This window comes from Lepisosteus platostomus, chromosome 17, assembly GCF_059453375.1.
Source record: "Lepisosteus platostomus isolate fLepPlt1 chromosome 17, fLepPlt1.hap1, whole genome shotgun sequence".
Taxonomy (NCBI): domain Eukaryota; kingdom Metazoa; phylum Chordata; class Actinopteri; order Semionotiformes; family Lepisosteidae; genus Lepisosteus; species Lepisosteus platostomus.
In genome coordinates this window covers 18,669,945-18,694,104 of record NC_142627.1, presented here as the reverse complement: position 1 = coordinate 18,694,104, position 24,160 = coordinate 18,669,945, and the positions used below count along the sequence as shown (strand labels likewise).

Below are 24,160 nucleotides of genomic sequence, written 5' to 3'. Positions count from 1 at the left end.
AACGCCACATGAACAACACACAAGCCTGGGCTGCTCTCATGACGCGGGTGACCATGAAGAATTAAGGTGTTCAGATTTCCTTTTGGTGAAGCTAGTTTCGGTTTTTGATCTGAGGTTTAAACTGTTAATAATCGCACTTTGATGACAAACTAGAAACCAGAACTCCGCCTTTAGCTTGTCACGTCTACTCTCACTGGGTTGCTTGACAGACACACCGGACAGTCAGTGTATGTGTATCTAAGGGGGGTAGGGGGTGGGTACTCACGTTACAAGCATGATTCGCAGCAGGATTCATCAGAGGACTCCGCTGATAATAGTCTGAGCTGTTTGGACACCTAAAGTGGAAAGAGGTGGTTTGACATAAGCCTACTTACACGTTATGTTCACGAAATCAGTAACTTGCATAATCCAGGTATCATCAGAAGAAAATCCACATTGCATCCACCTGTAATATAAGTGAAGACACGTATAGCAACAGAGTTGCCACTGCAGAGAGCTGGGCTTCAGAAGCGCTGCCCTAATGAGGTGTTCGCTGACACCTGACCGCTGTATTTATGTTTGACCGACTGACCTGCGCGTAGCTGCTCATCATATTTCACGTATGAATTTACTAAGAGCCTCGTTTGGTTCACTGCAGGAACTTCAAATGGGCTTCGATTCACACTCGGGTTACCGTGGTTGTTGAGGGTGGGGAGTCAACAAAGTGTCAACGCAATAACAAGTTAAAATGAACACACGTAGGAAACACGTAAAAATCATCACCAATCAACTAACCATTACTCGTATTGATGAAAACTGTTTTTATTCTGTTTTTTTTTTTTTACTTTTTGATTGAGAAGGAAACCAGTCATCTTACTGTTATTATTCTAAGGGGGGGGGGGGGGTGTATAAAACGTTGGCATGACAATACAAAAAGCCACGCACAGAGCCAAGTGTACGTATTTGGGATGACACGTTTTGTTTTCGAATTTTAAACCAACTTTTTACTGCCAAACCTGTCGTGTTGGAGAAGTATCTTACTTAGTGATACAACAGCGCCCCCCTGTGCTGAAATTGTCATTTTATTTAAAGTCTCAAACGCATTCTATTGTAAATTCATACATACGAATACATTAAATGCGGTGATTAGTGTTTAAAATCATTGCTACTATTCAATGACCAATTTCTTCCTGTTAACCATATTTAATTTACTATTTAATATCCTGAAGATATAAAAATGACCACATTTAAAATAATGAAAACGGACGTTTTTTCGATATCAAATAGGATAATTATAATCCACCTCTTCAAATCTGTCTATAAAAGAACACGTTTACCTATGTGATGTGACCGGTATTGCTCTGAGAAGGCCCCAAAACAGGAAGCTTGTTCCATTGTGGGCTGCACTGCCCCCTTCCGGATAGTTTCCGAAACCTTTTTGACGACTGTACAGCTTTTTTTTTTAGGTCAAACTGCGCGTAAGGAAAGGGAAACTGATTATCACGTGGGAAGTGTTATATCACCTGTAAGTGTCAGTTTATCAATGAAGACAATTATTTATCCAGGGTGTTGTGAGAACTGCTCTTGGTGAATGATTCAAGGACTCCCAATATGCTCACAATTATGTAAACAGTCCTTAAAAACATATCAACCACACCTCCATGCAAATCATAATAAAACATTTTGTGGCAATAGAGGACACTCCCTCTTTGACCTCAGTATGTTAAAATATAAAAAGATTCAGAAACCTTCTAAACTGTGAATCATATTTTTTCCTATGGCATTATAATAAGTGATGTCTGAATGCATGCTGTTTGTATAGGTCCACTTCAATATCTCGAAAATAAAAAAGACTGTTATTACTATTGGTGGTACATTTCATTAGAGAACAGCACAGCTTTCAAAAGCTCTATCAGAGTTGGCTGGCGTTGCTCAAGGGAGTGTATCTGTCAGAGTCTCACAGTATACCCATGCTATTTCTGGGTACCACAATATGACTATTTTTGTTTGTCACATATAACAATTTTGAAGCATTTCTGTCACCATAAATTACCAGTTCCCGTGACTTCAGCTACCACAAAGCATCCTTTTCTTGGATGATTAGGACGTTGAAACTATGAAATAAATCTTTTTCAGTATGTTTCTGGAGACACATGGGCTATCCTTTTTGGTGTTTAGTTCCTCTTGCTGCCCAGGTCAGGGCACTGAGGTCTAGCAAAGAAAAAAAAAATAAAGCAAAACAAATGACAAAACAAGCTGGTATTTACTTAGCCCTCAATTTTGTGTTTGAATTACGCTGTGAAAGCACTTTGAAAAAAATCTTGTTTAGGACAGGCCTTGTCCCGAGACTGAAACATCTACAGAACACCCCAAACCATTGTACAAACCCTGATCTGCAAAACCACTCAACCATTAAACTGGCCATGTTTTTACTGGGGTAATGCAACCATTCCAATATATCACGTCACTTTACAGTTAAGGAAGATTACTACTACAGCTCTGTTCTTGCCAAGTCGCCTAAGCAGATTCACATGCATTGAACTATGAGGCTTTGTGATGTCTTCTGTGCTCAACCAAAGCTTTTGGGGTAAACACCCTCTGTTTACATTTTCTCCAAGCCATTTTAATGTGAACCGTTATTTCCTGTCCACCTAAAGGCAGGCACTTTTCTTCTCTGCAGAGAATGAGAACCAGTAATGAGCTATCCCTATAAATAATGAACTTATGGACACCTTTATAATGCACAGAAATTAAATTCAAATCTTTCTTTTGGGATTTGTCTTCTTTTGAAAATCCAATTCTAATTACTGACCATAAGCATTTTTGGGGGACTACATTAAAACCTCTCATATTCATTTATCTGTAAATTAACAAGCTCAACTGTATAAATGCCTTAATACACTACTTCCTAATGCCTTCTGTCTGGACAAATAAATTGCTACACAAACTGACTTTGTCTTCCTCTTTCATGGGAGGCTCTTGATCTGTGAAAAAAGTGAGTAGTGCTTCACCAACAACATGAAAATGCTGTACATTCAAAATCCTCTGAAAACAAGGCACTCAGAGGGCTCTGCTGTTCAGGAATTTCTAGAGCATTTCCTGATCTGACACTGTTAGGCAAACAGAATATGAGCAAAACCCAAACCAGGTGCAACAGCTAAAGCACCTTTCAGCTGTTGGGTTCACATACATCCTTTTAATAAAAGCTTTTATGCTGCCCCCATAGTCAGTTAGACTTTAAATGTTCTCTTGTTTGCACTACAGGCTAAAGATAAATATTGCTAAATAACTCTATTAACAAAAAATAAGTTACACTATAATGTGTAATCATTCAGAATCTTTCCTGTACACTGGGGTTTCAGACTAAGCTGTGTAAACATCATAAGCAAAGCCTTTCCAGAGGTTAATAAATAACTGTAGGTCCACTGGAGACTCAGTAATGTGGTTTATTAAATTCTGCAGAAATGCACTTAAGTGAGCTGTGCAGGCCATTAATGCTAACAGGTTTATACTGGTATTTTATTGTTCTTACAGCATGAATCTCATAAACATGGACTGATGAACACTTCTGCTTCTCAGCCTTGCAATCTCACTCTCCTAGATTAGACAGCTCAGAAGTTTGACGTCTAGTCCAAAAGATGGTACCTCTTTGAGCTAGGGACAGTCACTTTGTTGGGGGCAGGGGGCTGCAGTGTCTGTATATTGCTTGAGATATAAAAGGATATTATCACTGACAGTTAAGGGGCTCTAGCTTTCATAAAAATATCAAATGAACACTGCAGTCTGATAAAATGACACATTAAAAAATGACAAATTATAGCTGGTTAAAATCACTTAAAAATGCAAAAGTTTAATACGGAACCAAATTCTAAATTTTAATGACAAATTGTATTATAAAAATGTTTTTTTTTTTAAAACACTTTGCTTACTGTATTCCCAGATACAATATTTTAAAACTCCATTTGGAAAATAAAGGGATTCAAACTTCACTTATAGAACTGAAATAAGAATGTTAGATGATAAATATTGTTTCAAACCTGAGGTGTAAAATATTCTACATATATGTCATCTGACTTTCTTATTTCTGTAGACATACAACACAGGTAAACCTTCTATTACTTTGAGCAAGATGTTCTGGAACTACGCTGGAAGAGAATTCCCCATTCGTGCTTAAAAAATGAAGAAAAAAAAAGCTTGAAAATAAAAGCGTTGCTGTGACAACTGTGGGTTTCCTTTGGGTTTTCCAAAGAGGTGACGCTTTTGCTTTTAAGCCCCGAGCAGCCAGAAAGGAGAAACTCCTAGAGCGTCCGGAGAAATAGCCAGTTATGCTGGACTTTACTGTCCTTCATCAGGACAGTGTGGCAGGTCTGGTAGCCTTGAGTGTCTCCAGCGCACGAGCTGTCCTCTCTCTCTGGATGGTGAGGCGAGTGAAATCCGCACTGCTAGAGAATTGCGGCTCCGGAGGCAGGGCCTGAAGCAGACAATCTGAGGTCTGGGCGAGGTTTCTGGCAAGTCCGAACAGCTGGACCAGCTCCTCCTGGATGCCTGAGAGAGTCCCCGGCACACTGACCAGGCCGGACAGGTGCTTGTCCAGCAGCCTCACCCAGAGCAGCCTCTCAGCCCACAGATTCCCCTCGCCCTTCTCGAACAGGAACTCATCTTCATCCTGGGGGTGTGAAAGGGGTGGCAATAAGACTCCCGTCACACTGCAGTTTCAGCCATTTTTAATTCTATAAGCTCCAGGCACTAGATGAACAATCAACATCATATGCTAAATGTTTCATGTTTTTCACTCTAAACTTAAATTCGGTAGAGAAACACTTTAGGATAAGAAAATTATATTTGATTTTACAATTTAGCCTGCACATTAGTGCTGTATAAAAGCCCTGGTAATAGGAAAAATATGGACTTGGTTAAAAATTAAGGCACTTAGAGTTTTATTCCATTTCTCAGATCAGACAGCAGTAAATTACACTGTTGACAGCCTTTTCACTTTCTGACTATCCCACACTCGTCTCTCCTGGACTAATGGAATAACCACCATTCCGAAAGCTTAATATTGACAGAAATAAAAAAAACTATAATAGCCAAAACTATAACACTCCATATAACATATAAAAACTGAAAGACGTTGGACAGAATGTTGGAGGCTCCACTATCAACCATGAGTAAAACTGGTGAAAACCTACTCACTTCCAGTATCAACATGAGTAAAACTGGTAAAGACATACTCACTACAACTCCGCTATAAACCCCATGCACAGGGTAATGAGTAAATTACTTCAACTTACTTCAGTCAATGTCTATACCGCTGCTCTGTTTTTGCAACAGTCCTTTCATTTTTGATGCAGTGGATGTTTATATCAAGAAGACAGATGAGGAATTTACCCCTGATGCCCCTCCCATCCCCGCGCAGTGAACCCCAACCTCCAGCACAAAACCCCCTTACCAGGCCCTGGCCATCCTCTGCCTCTCTCTCGGGGTCGCCCTCTCCCAGCAGCCACTCCGCCAGGATGAGAACACCTGCAGGGGCTTCCTTCCACATCTGGAACAGCTGGCACAGCAGCCCCAGTCCCAGGTCCAAGGCCATAGCTGGACATAAAGCTGAGGGGGCAAAACCTGGAAGAAAGGACCAAACCCAGCTGGGAGGAAGGAGCTGCACTCCAGTCAACCACTGCGGAACGGCCAGGCTTCGGGCAGACTTCCTGCACACACACTCACACAACGCCCCAAGCTAGCGAACACGGATTCCACACGCAGCAAGAATAGAAACAACATTCAGAGTAAACTTACAGGACAGCGGTACAGCACGCGTTATTTAGTATTCCATTACAACTTTCGTTCTCACTCGTGTGCAGTAGTCAACTGGTGACAAAACTAAATGAGGAAAAACAGATTTTCTCATTTTGCCTGCTGACAGCCGTGGTTTCCAATCCTGGTTCTGGAGGACATTAAGACTACTTGTTTTTATTCCTGCTAAGCGCTACTTATTCAATGCTAAGTGATGACTTAGCTGATCTCCTTGCTTGCTTAGGCTTTTATTTAAGTTGTTTCTTCGGTAAGTCTTGAATGTTAAAAATACACAATTTGATGATTTACACAGTATTGCCTCAGCTCTTTTTAATTGATGATGAACAGATACAGTAGGGATGACACTATCAGACACTCCCACAAAAAGCTTTTCTTTCTATAGAGATCAAATTGCTTACATTTCAGGCACCACACTTGAAAAAGGGTTATTCTGAAACATGGCAATAGGGTATAGGGTTGATACCAATTACAAATCATATTTATCCTTTTGAGTGCTGAAAATCATATTATATACATGCCTGAAATCGATAACCGAAATCAAATAGCCTTTGCTTAAGAAGTCAATATAAATCAGAAGACAGTGTTCCTGCAGGACCTAGACTGGGAACCACTGGCTTACAGTACCTAAACCCACAAAGGCAGGCTTGTAATGAGGAAACACAGGAAGTGTGACTGCAGCTGTGATAACTGGGAAAAGATCCTCTGCAAAGCTCCACACAGACATGCATCTGCTCTTCTTGTTGTCTTCTGGCTCAAGGTTTTATAGCTCCAGTTGTTCATGCACACTTCAAAGTGTCCCCCTGCCTGATGACACGTAGAAACCATTTCTGTGGATTTGATGTTAGTGTGAGATACAACTAGATAAAGAAATAACCACCCAATTAGTGTCTTTTGTAAAGTCTGAGAGTCAAAAAACTTGCTCTTGTTTGTTATTACACAAAAGCACAAATAATGTGCACAAAGGTATGGGCTTATAAGGAGGACACAAGAAATGCAGCATGATTTTTCAGAAATACCTGCTTAGCTTCTGTATTACATGCATACGGAAGACCTTTGACCTTTGCTTAGTGGTCTTAAAACCTAAGAGCTTTAAAATCCATTTTTATTCTTTCATTAGCCCAAAACACTTGGTATTAGTTGAACACAAAGCTCTAATGATCATCTAGTCACCGCAATATACAAGACTTGGAAGAAATCCAAAATCTTTAAAATATAATAGTACAGGGAAGGCGCTTTAAATATTCTTAAATTTCACTATTCACAGAAGTGCTTTCCCTGTAATTCAGCATCTTACGCAGTTTTGTATATTAGACGTTTTGCACTGTTGTTAAATCGTTCATCTGCTCTTCAGTGACTCAATGCCATTATCTTAATGCCAGGGGATCAGCTTTCAGTTTATTAGAAGCTTTGATTCAATTGAGCATGCCAAACAGGACTAGTCACAGGCCAAACCACTGATGGGAACAATGGGGATCAACAGCCAGGACTTAGTGAATTCCTGTGCTTTTCCCATTTCCAGTGACAGCGCAGAAGCAGGAATACAAACAGGTCAAACTGTAGCACAGAAATGCACAGTTTTCAGGGACACATTCATGATTCACACAAGAGACCCTGAACTAGGCAATAACTCTGAAGCTCCTTGTTTTTCCACTGTCTTTGAGCTAAATGTGAAAGAAATTTTTGAAACTGAAATGGAAATTGGATTAAAAAGGCACTTCATGACCCTTCATGCAGTCGTGTTTCCAGACTGAAGTAAACTGTTTTGCAACTGAAGTAATTGCTCATCTGGGGTGTTGATTATAAATTACAATCCCAGCTTTTTTCTGACATGGTAGTTCTGGTATCAGTTTAGAGACAAGGTCCAGTTTTTCCCAGTTTATATGTAACATGTGATCCAATTCACTGGGAAGTAGACAGCTAATTCCTGTAATTGAGCTGTGGGAGCCTTGGTCTGGAACTAACCAAAAACTATTAAATAACGAAAGTGTACTTTCTTGGCCAACAGATCTGGGATTTAAGAATTGCAGCTGAAGGCTATCAGGTGTCTGAGGCTGTAAGTGAAATTTTAAGGCAGACAGTCCCATGAAATTGGAGAAATTTGGAAACTGCTGTGCTTAGGGCAGCCATTCTTTTCCCATCAGTACACAATAAAAGGTGTGATGTTATGTGTTTTTTTCTATTAGATGTAGCAGTGCAATAACTTACACCAGTGCTCAAGAACAGCTAACTTTATGAGAATATATAAAGCACTAAATTCTGCCAGTGGACATCAGAAGGACCACAGGAATCCCAGTCCAGACGTGTGCCTTATTTCCCCAATCACAAACAGATCATCCCAGCAAGTCTCTCTTGTTCAGTGGGAGAGCATGTCTCCTAAACAGGGACCCTGTTGCCATCTGTCAGGGCTTTCAGCACCCATGCAGCCCTAGCTGTTTACACCGTACTTACAATTACACAGCAGTCATATTCCCATGATCACAATCTCAACAATGCCCATGGGTTTGTGATATTAAAGTGAAAGAAACTGGATTGTCAACTATAAGCAATGGCATTTGAATCCTGGGTAATTTGGAGGAAACATTTGTGGTAAAACTGACTCTTTTAGTCCTAAAAACAAAACAGTTCACTTAAATCTGGTAAATTGTGTCGCTCTCTAAGCACAAATTGTTCATGCTTTTAAAAAGGAAGCCAATGACGCAATTGTCAAAGAATGTCTACTGCATCGATACTACAGCTCAGGCCTGTTCATCCTCACAACTCTTGTAAAGCCAAGCGGAGTTCACTAGAAGGCGCATCAAGAAGCGTTTCAGCTGCCGAGCAATTCAATTGCCGTTAGAACCTTACAGAAGTTTCTTTTAATTTCCTTTCAATAGGACATCCACATAACCCCAGAATTTCTATTTGTGTTACGTTTCCACATTGCTCTGCATTGCTTTTATTTTGTTGTTTCCCCCCTTCTTCTTCTCTCCAATTACATGCTGTGGGCAGAAGCCATCGAGCAGGACCCCTCCACTGCCCCCCTCAGCGCTCTCTGCAACGTGTCCCTGGTGGCTCTGCTGTGATGTGTGTAATGAGGGGTCCCGGGCATCTCTGCAGTAATGACACCTTACCCACCCATACCTCTTGTTTGGGCCTGAGCTGAGACAGCCTCCAATTAGGAGGTCACAGTGGCTGCCAGGGACACAAAAACCCAGGGAAGAGTTCTGGGAACCCAGACAAGGCCAGCCTTTGGTCAGGATGTTGCATAGGTACTGAAAGAAATGCGCCAAGGTGCGAATGGAAAACACTGGTTTATGGTCTTCACTTTCTCACACCGTCCTGCTGAAGGACAGGGGCAGCTTGGGTCCTAATCGCCTTTCGTGGCATCAAAGGAAACAAAGGAAACGTTCATTTACTTTAGAAACGGCTTCAATCACAAAAATGACAAATCCACACCGAATACCCAAGTGATCAGACACAAGCAGTGTACAACAACAGATTGTGATTTTGTTTATGGTCAGATATTTTTTCTTTTTACAAAAAATCTACAAGATTTACTGGATAATGCAGCTTAATGTCTGTTGCTCATTTAATAAACCACAGTATGTGTCTCATAACAAAATGTCTTTGTAAGGGACAGGTGAGGCACTAGAACATTCCCTATTTCCTCTGGAGAGGCTGATGTTGCCCTTTACTCAGGTAGAAGGCATCTGGGTTTATGGACAGATTTGATCAATCGTAAGAATTTTTCTGAGGATATGAAAACAGGAAGGCAAGGCCTCATCTGCCCCTTACCAAGAAAAATAAACGTTGTTATGAGAGAATACTGTAGGGTCAGAACAATTCAAATAAACTATGTGAGCAACAGGTTTACTGGCAAGACCTCATTTACGGTGTAATATTTTGATTACTGCAATTAAAAAAAGACACTGCAGCTCTGAAAAATGTCACGAGAGACTAGTCACTAGAAAAATGACCTGGTGCATTCTTATACGCAGAAGACAGCTGTACTGAGACAGGCTAAGAATGAAGAGGCTTCACTGTGGTAGATCTTTTTCATCTCGAACAGAAGAGACTTGAAAGGAACTTGATTCAACTATTCAAAATCCTGAAAGGCTTAGATAAAGGTAACCCTATGGATGTCTTCAGAGTCAACACTGAAACATGAACTACAGGATTCAAATGGAAACTAAGAGGGAGTGTGCTTATAACTGAGAACAGGAGGCACTTCTTAACACAGTTCCAGTGGGAGTCTAGAACAAGCTCCCAGCCATGTTGTTGATGCTGACACCCTGCTTCTTTCATGAAAGGGCTGGGTGGGATGTTTAGATCACTAGGCTACTAAAGATCAAGCAAGCAAGATGAGGCGAATGGCCTCCCCTCTTTCATAACCTTTCATAAACTGGTCTTATGCTAGACTATGGCAAAAAAATAGTTGACCCACACCTAACTTAGATGCAATTAAACATTTATAACATTGATACTTTAATATGCCGCCCGACGTTTGGGAGATTACAGTGTTAACCCTCCTAAAAAGCAAATGTAAAATCATTGTGTTTCACCTGCTTTTTTAAGTGGGAAACTAAAAAGATGGGTGTGATGTTGGTTGCACACTAGTCAGAATGCAACATTTTAATGTTAGACATAGCAGTATAAAAACATCTGTAAAGCGCTATATTCCTATATGTACTGTATATAATCATGGTGTTATAGTTTTAAAGCAATGCCACTAATGAAAATGACCTCTGATAACATGCTATCATGTACAACCAAACACAACTGTGGTAAATGTGTTTGGTAAATATCAATTATTTATAACATTGTATTTGTATACTGCAATAATGCATACAATATATAATGGTTTTACTATTGTAGATCTCTTTAAAGGCTGACCAACAGGTTTGCTGACCGACAAACAGATTTTGCTCCACCAACAGGCTGATCGAGTAAAAAGACCCTGTGCAGGGCTAAAAGGGAATTAGCAAAGTCCAAACACACCTGGCAAAATTTACAAATCCAATAAACCCGCAATACCCGTTTTTGGACTTAGAAGGCAGTAGAACGAGGCAAACAAAGCAGACGTAAGGGCAATTTAGAGTTCCTGATTTTACTGCTGAATCAGAACCTTCAGTTTAATAACTGAAGGGTCCTCATGCTTGGATTGAGCTGTAATGCACCGTGTCTTGAAGAAACTAGCTGATAAAATGCACTACCAGCACGTTTCACAGTGATGAGAGCATATTGATCATCTGCGATGGTCAAGATAAATGGAAGGAAAAAAACTCCACTCTCTCAATGGGGAACAGAAGAAGGCAAATGATTTGAATTAAAACTTCATTAAAAAACAAAGTAAACTGTGGGAGCAATATACTCTCATTTTCAGAGTACATTGACTTTTCACAAAAATCAGAAACAGATGTATCAGGAGTACTGAATGACAAAAAATGCTTCTCTAATGAGACAAAAGAGAAAAACACAAGCAATGTGGTTGATTAAACTACAGCAGTGTCAAAGTGCACATCCACTGAGAGACCAAAGATTTGGAACGGTCTATGATCCACAATCAAAACAAAATGAAGAAATACTGTGTTCACATGAATCCAGCTCTAATAGAACACCACTTCTAAATAAACATTAATGCCATGAAATTAAACACCCCCCTGAAAACAAACACAAAATCCCGCAAGTTGTCATATGGAAAAAACGATCGTGTTGCAAGATTTGTTTGCATAGTGTTCTAATATCTCAACAATCTCTTTTCTGAACCACACTGTATAAACTGCAAATAAATCAAAGTACTAGCAAAAGGTCTTGATGACTTTAATTTTGCCAAAAGACTTTGCTGAAGGTTAAAAAATTAAAATAATCTTAATGTCACACAAACAGTCCACACGTTAAATATATAATTAGCAGGCTAGTTTCTTTTTGTTACTATGATCTTTAGCCTCTTGCTTATTATATCTAGTGAATCAAGTTTATTTAGCTTTTCCCCAGCATGCAGCGCATTCATGCAAAGTGTGAAGAAGTTTAATGGCACTTTAACGGTGCATTTTTCCCTTTACGCATTTCATACAGTTTACAAGAGTATGCAAGTTGTGAAAGTTTAAAACTCCCTTGCTGTCAGTTTTATTTTTCTTTCATTACAGGGAATTTGACTCTCCTGGAGTCTTTTGTAAATAGATCAGAATTCAATTAAACTTTTATTGAATTATTTTAAAAAGTTTAATTCTATTCCAGGTGTTTCCAACAAAGCACATACTGTATCACAACAGTGAGACTGCATCTAAAGGGTCTTAATTTGATGAAACAAACAAAAAACTGAGGTCCACTGGAAAATCACTAAAACGCCAAACTTACACAGCTGTCTTGTTAAACTGTCAGGCTGTTAATTACAAATTAATTCAGTCCCAGGTCCTGACAGGTCCCTGCCAGGTACGAATTGGCAGAGATGACGGGCGGCAGGGAGCCAAAATGTTCAATAATACCACTGAAGCACACTTGAATACCTGTTTCAATTAGGTTGACTGCACCTATTTAGTTTTCCAGGTAAATAAAATCAAATAAAAGTTCATTACTCTTGCTTTTGTGTTCAATGTCAGGCTATTATTTGCAAAAAGAAATTCAGCCAACAATTTTCTGCTTGAAAGCTTCACTTCATAGCTCTGCAAATGCACAAACCTGGCCACAGCCAACAGGCGCTGCTAAGTGTTCCATCCTGACATGTACATGAGATTTGCATCAGCTGTGCCTAACCGTTTGAGAGGAAACCACAGAGCGCCTGTGCCTTACTAGATCGGTTTCATAAAAACCAAGTATAGATCACCTGTGGCTACTAACATAAGATTAAGTTTGTGGTGCAACATTGACTCAATGTCCCACAAGATCTTCAGTGTACCGTTTGCCTCTTTCAAAAATGCGCAGCAAAGCGTTTTACAATCAGAGGCACCAAAATCTCTCTATTCAGAGGCATGTTATGACATAGGAGTCCAGCCACCTTCTTCATAAATTTAATCAATTTCCAAAGGGGAAAAAGACGTGTCATTGGGGGGTGGAAGGAAACTTCGGCACCCACAGAGAATGTGGGGAGAACACGTAACACTATACAGGCTGGCGGCAGAGGCCTTAAATTAAATAAAAATCCTGAGGTACAAGGCAGCAGTGGTCACCATCATGCAACTATGCTGCTACGGAAATCAATATGAAAAGAAAATTAAACTACCTAGATCTTATGGACCAAGGTAAATTCAAGAAGAGCAGCTCTGAACACAAAATGGCTGTATCTTCCAGATGTTAAACACTGTCCAGTGTGTGAAGAGTGTGATGCCAACGTTCAAACCTCCTACCATTTAATTAGCATAACAACATATAGACTGACTGCCCTCAAATCACTGTGGTAAAACTACCATCCAGGCCAGCATAAAGAAACTTCTCCAGGTCAGGTGTTTATTAGCTGAAGGAAGCATCACTGTCAGCTTGGGTACTGTACCACAACCATATGCCAAGGTATAACAGTATAACATGAATCGTACCACCCAAGACGCACTACTGCTATGGGTGCATAGTAGAACGATTACCTATACCAAGAATAGCACCCCTTCGATGACTCTGTTGCTGCACAGTGAAACCCCTTGGAGAACCTGTGCAACATGCTCCTTTCCAGCAGAGCCAAGAGAAAGCAACTGCACAAAGTAGTCAGTGGCAGTGAAAAGGTCTAGACTTCGCACAGCTATGGGTCACTAATTCAATTAGATTTCAAAGACAGAGGTTTCCCACTTTACACTTCTTAACTTCAATACTTCCTATTCCTACCCTCCCCCATGCATGCCAAGAAGTAATAAAACAACCCCTCCTGCAACTTCACACTTCAGTGGACACAGAAACAATGGCCATGGGTGGCTTCACATAATGACTCACTGCATGGGGCTCTCTAACAGCAGTCATTAGGAAAGCCCCACCAGTGGCTTGACAAACGGCTTTGTTTTCATACTGCTCAATTACTCGAAAAATAACACCGCTCCCCAACCTCATCACCACCAACACCTGATTTATTTGAGCCACCATGTGGGACTGTTTCCTCAAAGAATCTTCTGCCTTTGATCTGACACCAGGACCATGTCTGCAAGAGCCCTGTCCTACTGTCTGGTGACAGTCAGTACAGATACACTTGGCTTCCCTCACTCTTTCTGCTTTTACTAAGGAGGATGTCAGCATGGACTTCAAACAGGAATGAATAATTTCACTGATTACATGATTTCTAACAGCACACTAGTAGATTCCTCCTTAAACATGTAAACAATTCTCCTAAAGTTAAATCAGAGATTTTATTTTCATGAACATAAGCTTTGGAACACGTTTTATCCCTTCTACCGAATGAGATAAACATCTTTCTACTATTGGAAATGCATTCTTATAATAAAAAGCTAGTGGAAGGAGCTATAGGGCAGAAATTTGTCTCGTTTTTCTGCAAGGCCTGACTCAGACCTCTGGCCAGCCCACCATAGTGATTCCAGACTTTGGCAGCACTTTCCTGGACTGCACTCTGCTCTGACGCCATATTCCCAGGTTTTATAACCTACTTTTGGCATTGAGCTTAAGAATCGTCAATAAGCAGCTAACTATCTGGCTGTACTTTAACTTTGTCTTCCAAAAATAAATCTTGAAATTGATGAGGTTTTATAACCACAGGCACGGACACATGACCAGAGGGTGATTTAAAAAAAAAACAACTCTCATCTGCCCACATGTACCAGAGTGCCATCTTTCAATATCGGAACAAGTAATAGGTTTATTCCATGCTGAAAAAAAGAAGAAAGAAAACAACGTTTTGGCCGTGGAGCCTTCTTCAGGTGTGAGGACTCACACCTGAAGAAGGCTCCATGGCCAAAACGTTGTGTTTTCTTTCTTCTTTTTTTCAGCATGGAATAAACCTATTACTTGTTCCTTTGCAGCCTACGCATGCTGACGCAGCCACCCACCTGAATCTTTCAATATCTCTACACATATTCTTTCAGTTTATAGACTGAAAAGTCTAGATTCATGTTATTTTAAGAACAATGCAAAATCCAATAAGATGTACTGTAATATTGTTATACATGCACTCCTCTCTAATATTTTCATAAGGTGATTCTCAGTGGCAGCAATGGTTTACAGAGATCTGGAGTCACTTGTGTTCTTCAATTCGGGATGTCTGAGAGATCAAGAAATAGAGAAGGAAGGAGGTGGTCTTTAAATGTAGCATGATGTGAATCTCTGTTACTACTAAGTGATATTTGTCTCTGCACAAGGCTTTCAGAGTCATGCTCCCATTTTTGCTATTTCTAGTTAAAGCTTTTACTAAATTTTTTTTTTTTACCTTTACCAGTCTCTTAGCTTTTCATGTGATATCCTTGGCAGCCATTCCTGGGTATGTATGAAACGTTCCAGGGACTATCAGGAAAATGTGTTCCTCCAACGCATCCTATCCCAGAGCCTTGTGAAATTGTCAACATCCCTCAGCCCTATACTGGCCTATTTAACTGTGCTCCAGCTTCCCATGAAATGTTTATAGCTCAGTAGGGCAAGAGGAACATCATTAGCTGAGCTCTCAAAGCCTCCAGGATCTGGCATCCATATAAAGACAGTATTCTCCTGCTCCGATTATCAGTTTGGATCACGATGAAGCTGGGATTTTTCTGCCCGCTCTCCACACCATGAGACGAAACATAATCCAATGTTCTGGAGTTTCACAGAGGGGGCCAGGAACTCTCAACCCCACCACATCAAAACCAGCAATGGATTCTGCTTTCACCCGCTTTGAATCCAACTTAGGATGTCTTATGACTGTAATTTGGCAATTGCATAAACAATACACCACAATATTATATACAGATACCACAACGCTATAATGTATTATTATTATTCAACTAGTATAAATACCATAAATGCAGAATCAGGTTTATAACAGAAAGTTAAGCATGTATTGTTGGTAAGCCTGCACATGGCGGACATACAGGTGTGTGGGAGCTGATCTCAGGTTCTGCTCTAGAAACCCCATGTGTTCTCTGGCCAAAGCATTAGAGACCCTGACTCAGTAATATGTGACCCCATTAGCAGCAGGAGCCACTTGCAAGGCACGTGGTAAGTATTCCACAAGGCTCTGAAATATCTGAAGCACTATCCCCTCCTGTCCTTCTAGCACAGGTGATTTCAGTCAATGAGGGTAACTGATTAGGACTGAACTTCCCCTTCCTCCACTACCATAGTTTAACATGGATGTCTTGGAAGTGTAGATGGCGGACGTCTATGTCATGCTTCAAAAGCGAATGATACACTGCGAGTTAAATTGAGATGCCAGTGAGAGTTAAAGAGAAAGAGCATCTGATTCACTGAGACTCTAGCATCCACTGTTTTCCCTCTACTCCAAAACATGTACAAACACCATGCACATTTCCAAAAGGCAGCACATAGCTATGAGAGCCTCAACTTTAGCACGCTGTATTGACTAGAATTGATCCAGAACACAGACCTATAGTGTACAAGTGGCCATGTTTTATTAGCAGTTCATATGACACTGATGTAACTGTCAAGAAGGCTTTATTGCCCAGTTTAAGTTTCTTCTTTAATATACTGAGTGGTATTAAATACGAAACAAAAGCTCTTAGTTCCAATACTCATTTGTTGTGTTTTTAACTGCCTCTCAGTATATGTTGTTTTAACTTATTCACATCTGTTGTATAGTAGCTATTTGCGGCAGCAGGCAAGATTTTTTTAAACTGCGAATGAAACATAAAAAGCAAACCACAAGGCCACACAGCCTCCTGAATCCGTGACAAACTCCTGCAAAGAATTAGAGCCCCTTGATTCCCGGAACACTCTAGAAATGCCGATCATCTCCATTAGGCCAGACCCTCTCCTCAGAGAGGGTACTGGCATAATACAGGACTGTGTCATCACACAGTGTAACCCCACCAGTCCAGTACTGTTACCATAGTCTTTATGTCGAAAGCCATTTGTTACTTATTATCCCCACTAGTTGTGCAGCAGTGCTATATCCTATCCAAGGCTCATAAAATGAAACAGTCTAAAAACGTTTCTGTTTCCATGCGATTGGTCTTCGATCACATTTTTCACACTTGGATCACCATGCAAATTAACACTGAGAAAAGCTGTCAATGATTCGCAACATGCTTTTGACATTTCTGTACCAAAAAAAAAGCTTTGACTGCTATGCCCAACTGGAAGCAGGGGCGTGATAGGTGGAAAGACCTCCTCTTGTTTACAGCGTCTTTAATGATATGAAACATTGCTACATTGTTACACTGTAAATGACTACATTCCTTACATTGAGCAAGCAATTATCTTTCCTTTGGGTATAATGCCATTTACCCCCCACAACTTCAACTAAAGACTCCTAATCTCCTAGCATTTAGAGTATGTAGCTCCCGGCATAAGACAGGCTGGTTAGCAGCGTGGTACCTGTGTGTTGGTCAGTGAGGAGCTGGGGGGGCACACTGCCAGTGAAATCTGCTGCTCTGTCCCGCACATCCTGGTCCTCATCCTGCAGCAGAGTGAAAAGGCTCTTCCAGAGACATACTGTGTCACTCAGACCTGCAAAGCACAAAAAGTTAAGACTCCCATCCTCGGGATAATATTGCATATTCTCACTGTAATGCTTAACATCAGATAAAAACATCTGTTCATTGCAAAAACAGAGGGCAGCCACAAGACCTGCTTTCTTTAGCTTCATGCAATGTATTTTGGATTAAAAATGGATTAGAAATTAGTGAGGCAATCTGAGTACATTACACAAAAGCACTGCTGCCCACAGGAAGAACGCAATTGACCAAGAAAGAAAACCTGCATTTTTTCATAGACAGATCTAGCCATGGCAGCTGATGCCATGAGAAGGAGGATCAGCTCTGGGTGGGAGCCGTGCCCAAGTGTCTGTCTGTATTAGTGCTGGCATGAGGGGGGTGATAGGGTCTGGCATGAGGGTGCCACAGCTCACCGAGGGGCAGGACGGCGCTGGCTAGCAGGCAAGGCGTGGCGTTGACTAGGACCTCCGCAGCCGTTAGCTTGACCTCTCCTGGCTTCTCGTCTCCACAGCACTGGCTCACTAACGCCACCCACGTCCTCATCTCCAGCTGCATGGACTTGCTCAAACCCTGCCACAGAATCTTGATTCAAATCCTTTCCATAACAAATCTTAATCAGAAATTAAAGCACAAACATATTTTTTATAAGTCATCATTAACTATTGTGCATCTGGTGCATTATTTAGCTTAAAACATGCATTACTTAAAAACCCAAGTGGTAATATGTAAGCATGAGGAAGAGGAAATATTTGACCTTGTATGAAGTATTCTCACAGAAGTGAAAATGATCACTAAGAGAAAGAGTATGAGACATGTCTGTTTTGAGGAAATCGCATTTTTCTGCTGCTGCTGTCTAGGTTCCCCAAGCCCCATGCATGGTAAAACTCTTTCAGTAGTCTCACAGGTTTACACATAACTTCAATACTGTCTGTGCACATAAATGTGCATTTTAGAGTCTTCCTGATGCTTTCTTCCATTATTTATCTAAGCACATGTTTTCAATCTTCTCAGTACTTTTGAGAACTGAGAACAGGAAAAGGTTTCTATTTTTGTGTCCTCTCAGATGCTGTGTGATTTTGCTGAGGTTTATATCATCTTCCACATCTTCTCATCCATATGATTCATATTAAAATTTGTTTTAAATTTCTGTTATTCCAGTCTTTAAAAGCCCTGTGGTGCAATTTATCAGTGTTGTTCTCACTCTTACCATCAGATGAAGTCTCTGAAAGCAGGCTCAGTATCTCAACCAGAGTTATTAATTAAGCTGTTACACTAACAAGAGAATTACTGTTTGAATCCGATACATCTAATGCAGTTTGTAGACATAAGCTTTGCACACACCCCCCCTCTTTGTCTCTCTGGCTGTCCTGGCTTTCTGTCAGGGTTAACACATGCTAATAATCAACACCAAAATAAAACTCTTCAGTGTCACAAGTTTCAAAGCCCTGATACCAAAGAGCACATTCATTTAACATGAAGCAGCTTTCGGAGGAGATCTCGCATGTCTTTTTAATAAGGCTGAATCAGAGATGCTGACAGAAACCCAAATCCCCGTGGACAGGAACTCCTTTCCCCTGCACAGACAACCAGCAGAAAAACATCTCTGTCCATCTGTTATTCTGCGGAGACCCTCTGATCTCAACTTATACCTCCATTAGGGCAGAAGACAGAGGGTCTTGTCCGCCAACTTGCAAACCCACTGTTATAGATCACATAAGGGATCTGTCTTACCTGGGAGCTCTTCTCAACAAAATGGACAACAAAATTGGAGACCAGGGTGAGAGCGGCGCAATGATTCTCCACCCTGAAACACATAACGTACGGCCTTCAACTAGGGGGACTGAGTGTAAGCCAGATTGATAAGCAGTAAGCACCTTGGTCTCTGTCACCTTCTGTCAGCACTTTCACTCACTTCATTTTCCTGGGGAAGTGAAAGCGTTTTGGAGACATCAGCTCTAGTAGCCCGTGCCTGCATGTTTCAACATACCAAGGATGACAGAACATGTGTCAAGTGCCTGGGGAACAGGTGGGAAAGATTATTTTCCAGGTTTAACAAGTTCCACGAAACAGGAGATAGTTCCATATCTGATTCGGCAAATAAAAATTAAACTGTGAAGCTTTCACATAGCTGTGCACTTTAATCTTTACAATTTCCGTTTAAAGTAAGAACCTATTTTTTTCTCTTTTATTCCCACAATAAATTCTAAGTCCAGGCGAGTCTCCAGCCTCATCCATCAGTCTGCAAGCACCACTTTGTTTTTATATTGAATAGTTTCAATTTCAAAACTGCATTATTATGTACTGTAGGTTTAACTGTCCCTTCCACTCCACACACACTTCAGAGCACAATGTCTCCAAGACTAAATGGCCAATACCTTTTCAAAAGCCTTACTACTTGGTTACACCAACTCTGACTGGAAATAAGTAAATATTTTATACTATTCTAAGACTGTCAGTTAGACTGAGATCAGATTTTTTTCATATGAAAAAAATAGTGCTCTTAAAACATTGCCTATTTCTAGTATCATCCAAGCAACACAGCAGTACAGCAATTACACCATGTTCTGAAGAACTGCATTAATTAACATCTCTCAAGTAATTGTGTTCTTGGTTTAGGATGAAGTAGATCAAATGAATGTGAGGAAGATGAATAGTAGCAAGAATTGGAATGCATTTGTTTTTAAATCAAGCATCAAGATTCTGGAGTTTAAACACCTTGAACTGGAACATTAGATGTATAATATATATTATACAGGTCTATTAGTCTCTGCTGTGATCTTCTATGTCAGGTTCTCTGTCCACCCTCCCAGCCACTGAGTCTGAGTCACTGAGTATTCAAAACCCAGGCTGCCTAAAATTAATCTCTCTGCTTCCACTGTCATGCAGAGAGTCAGGGTCTCTCAAAGAAAATGTGCCCTGCACTGAGTAAACATCAGCAGATGATAATCCACCATTGCTGGTATTAAAGAACAATGAGAGGAAAAGGGAGGAGTATGAAATTCAATATTGAGAAAACAGAGGATCATGCGCTAAGTGTGTCCTATAGCCAAACTCCATTCCACCTCCTGATTTCATTCCCACCTCTTAAGACCCTCAGTACTGTATGTATCGCTCAGCAACTTTCAGGCTCCAGATCTAAATAAACAAAGCAACTCATCATCTAGTCAGATGCTTTCACGCCATCTCATTCTACTGTCAGCTCTTTGTTTAATTTCTTCAGATTTACTTGTTGCCAGGTGCATCTGATGGATTGTTTTTAAACTTCACTGATCGGACAATAACCGCATGCCCTCAGATCTTAGCTTAAGAGAAACACAATCTTTGTCCACAGCCTCCCTTTTCTAATTGTAGACAAAGCCTAAGCCGGATATAAATCGGGGCATGTTTTCTTTCTGTGATATACGCAGGTTAGGGTTTCCTCATCACAGCATGACTGATGCGGTTTTCTACCCAACTAACAGGTCTAATCTAACCAGGCTTGTGATCACAGCCCCTCTCTGGATCGGTTTCTCCACATTAAGGCGCTTGTTAAGTTGGGTCTTTTAAACAGGACTCAGTGCTCACTCTGCTTCCCTTCTTTCAAAACCACACAAACATGACCCTAAGAAACGTTTTTTCCTGGGTTGCTTTGTTTTTTTAGACTAGTTACTAATACAGTCTCCTTTGATATAACGAGAAGCTAAACAAATATGCCCCAACAAAAAAGAAGCTCTTGCTGGCTGTCTTTAGTGAGAGCTACAAACAAATGTGCCTCAGGCTGGAGCACTGGCATCTTACGCGAGCAGAATGTATATGTAATGTTTCGAAAGGAGCTCACTTTACAATTTTAAAAGTGGGTTACACATTTAAGAAACTCACATGAACATAACCCCCCGACCCTGCCTTAAACCAGCTGTATAGAACAGTGATTATCATTTTTCATTTTGTGGCATGTGGTTAAAAATGGGTGAAGTGGCCACACATACAGTAGTACTTTACACTTTTTCAGGCAAATCAGTGATGACTAAGAGGGCAGGGATGATGGAGGGAATTCTCTGGAGATGGAAACAGATTATGCACAGATCAGGGGTGACTCGGATACCCTATAGCCACTGGCACACCCAAGGCAATAGGGTCTTGTATGATCACAAACCAGATGATTTCCACAGGTAGTTTTGTTGAGCTGAATGAGAACTAACATTCAGATCCTGACAACCTATCTGGTACTGGCCCAGTAATACAGTAAGTGGGCCAATGGGCAGGGTTAACACTTCTCAGCAACACAGTGCTTCAGTCAGCTCACAGGAAAGAAAGGTGGAGGAATCCAGCAGTGAAAAGTAAAGCTTAGCCCTGATGTGCCAATAATGGCCGGTAGTCAAAAAGAGCTGGAATCCTTGTTCTGGCCACAAGCAGAAGAAACAAAAAAGTGAGTTTTCAAACAACAAATTGTCATGACCGAGCATTTTTTGGTGGGGGGGTGGTATGAAAATTGCTGCTCTCTTTCAGAAGCTCGACTCCTCAGGCTATGCATGTAGTTGCTCTGGCAAGGCACTGGCTACACCCGGGTTCAATGTGGAGTTGAGTACATCAAATTAAAAATTACATTAATTTCTTTACACTTATATAGTGCTTTATTGGACACTTCACTCAAAGCACTTCTGGCCCCACCTGGTAAATGTGATGGTAATCAAAGTGCACCAGCAGGCTCAGTGGGGAGAAGAACAGAGTAATGAAGCCAAATCATAGATGAGGATTATTAGGAGGCCAGGATTGGACACCAGGATTAACATCCCAACTCCTTTCACCCTGGGATTTTCAATGACCACAGAGAGTCAAGACCTCGGTTTTACATCTCAACTGAAGGATGACGCTTTTTTACAGTGTAGTGTCGCCATCACTATACTGGGACATTAGGACCCACACAGACCGCAGGGTGAGAACCTCCTACTGACCCCTCTAATATCTTCCAGCAGCAACCTTAGCTTTCCCAGGAGGTCTCCCATCCAGGTACTGGTCAGGCTCACACCTGTGTAGCAACATTGGGTTGCCAGTGGTTTCCTGCTTACGTCAGAGGAACAGCAACTAGAATGACTGGTGGTACAGGGATTATAAACACACCATGGCCAAGTATAGAGAGGCAGCAGGGAGTACCTGTGAGTAGATTCCTGGCACACTGTCAGGGCCCAGTGCAGCAGCTCCTCCTCACCCAGCATCTCCGAGCCCTTCTGCCAGGGCAGGATACTGGCCACACTGCGGAGGGACAGGGCGCGCAGAACCTGAGAGAGACAGATCACATATCCCTGAATGACCTGGCCTGGAAGCGTCTCATCAGTCCTGGACTACCCCGAAGTTTATTCGTTCTGAAGAGAGACTAAAAACTCTTCACAGATACAGAAAAAAGAAGAATTACCAAGAAATGGTAAAGAAAAATTAAACCCACTTATTGTTTTTGGAAGGTACCCTTTGCACATTTTGAAGAGGCTATCTTCTGTGCCTTGCTTTTGTGTTAGCAATTATTTAAACCATAGGAGCATTTTTAAAAGAATAAAAAATAATCTTTACCTTTCTCAGTCTGTCTGAAACTTAAAATATCTAGAATGTCTAAAATAAGTGCAATTGTCTTTACTATGAACCAAGGCTGTACCTGCAGACTGAAGTTTTCAAAGCCCTTACCAATCATGAAGAAAGGAACACAAATAAAAAAGGGTTGTTTTCACAGAAATATTCATTTTACGCACAATAAAAAAGGCTCAAATAGGTGTTTACATTGGTGCTGCATATTTTGATGACTATTATTTTTTTTAATGTGTGAACCTGTTATTAAATATTTGAAAACATCTCTTCATATGAAATCTAAAGAACTGAAGTTTATTTAATAGGTCTTGCGGCTCTGTCTCCAACTGAATTTCAAACAAATATTACGATTCTACCACAGGAGCTGGCTTGCTAGATCTCACTTTCTGGAACAGCATTCAGGTTTTACAATCCCTTTAATATGCTTCTGACTCAGAGCAGAATGAGTCACGGAACTACAATGAAATATCCTTAAACATACAAACAAAAGTGTTTTGACTGACACGGCTGCACAGCTTCCTCATGAAGGAAAAGTCCCTTTCATGGCTACTTATGAACTCCAAGCTTAATGAAGAACCTGATGGTGTCATGATTCTTAGGAACAATCCTTTAGTTAGAAACTATTTCTTTGGCCCAGGTCACAAGCATTATTCACTTTTCTGAGAAATCATAATTGTCTGTACAGAACTGCATCATTATATTGAAAACAACAATGAAAGAACACCTTCTTCCAACTTCCTGCAATCCTTCTGTTGCTTCCTCCCAAGTATAAAGTGCTATGCCATTAAACAAATGAAACCTATTACTTCTTAAAAGAGACAGACTATTAAATGATAGCACTGAGACACATTTGTGAGTACTTTAGTACTAAACTTTTAACCTTTGTGGTTATGTTTCTTGTGAAGAAGAAAGATTTTAACAAAACGCATAACTCCATGTCTTCCTGTTCCCCTGTTTACAACAATTTTTAACTCAAATGTCAACCGGATTAATCAGACCACAAAAGACTGGAAACAGCAGATGATGAGATGAAATCAAACCAATGTGAAAATACTCAAATAGCTGTGTGATTATTTCAAAAACATTTGTGCCCTCTGTGAATAATTGGGACCCTTTCTTGTTAAGACCAAGAATTGAAGTCACTAGGTTAACACAACAGGTTGCAGTAGTCTGGAACAAACTATCTAGTCTTGTTTCTAAAAATAGATCATTGAAGAAATGGTTTGATGAGGACTTCAGATACACAATCTTATAGCAACCAAATG

At 40.6% G+C, this 24,160-nt stretch overlaps 1 protein-coding gene across 4 annotated transcripts in view; it reads right to left on the bottom strand.

The window, feature by feature from the left end:
- Positions 1-3,405: 3,405 nt before the first annotated feature.
- Positions 3,406-24,160, bottom strand: part of thada (THADA armadillo repeat containing) — a 112,948-nt gene continuing 92,193 nt past the window's right edge. For all 4 annotated transcript variants that reach the window (XM_088610712.1, XM_088610715.1, XM_088610714.1 and 1 more), the window contains 6 exons: positions 22,473-22,597; positions 19,074-19,146; positions 17,756-17,912; positions 17,224-17,355; positions 5,429-5,598; positions 3,406-4,645 (listed from right to left, as the gene is read on the bottom strand). In XM_088610712.1, the coding sequence (XP_088466838.1) occupies positions 4,328-4,645; positions 5,429-5,598; positions 17,224-17,355; positions 17,756-17,912; positions 19,074-19,146; positions 22,473-22,597 (975 nt within the window). In that variant the 3' untranslated portion in view covers positions 3,406-4,327. The remainder of the gene's footprint in view (positions 4,646-5,428; positions 5,599-17,223; positions 17,356-17,755; positions 17,913-19,073; positions 19,147-22,472; positions 22,598-24,160) is intronic.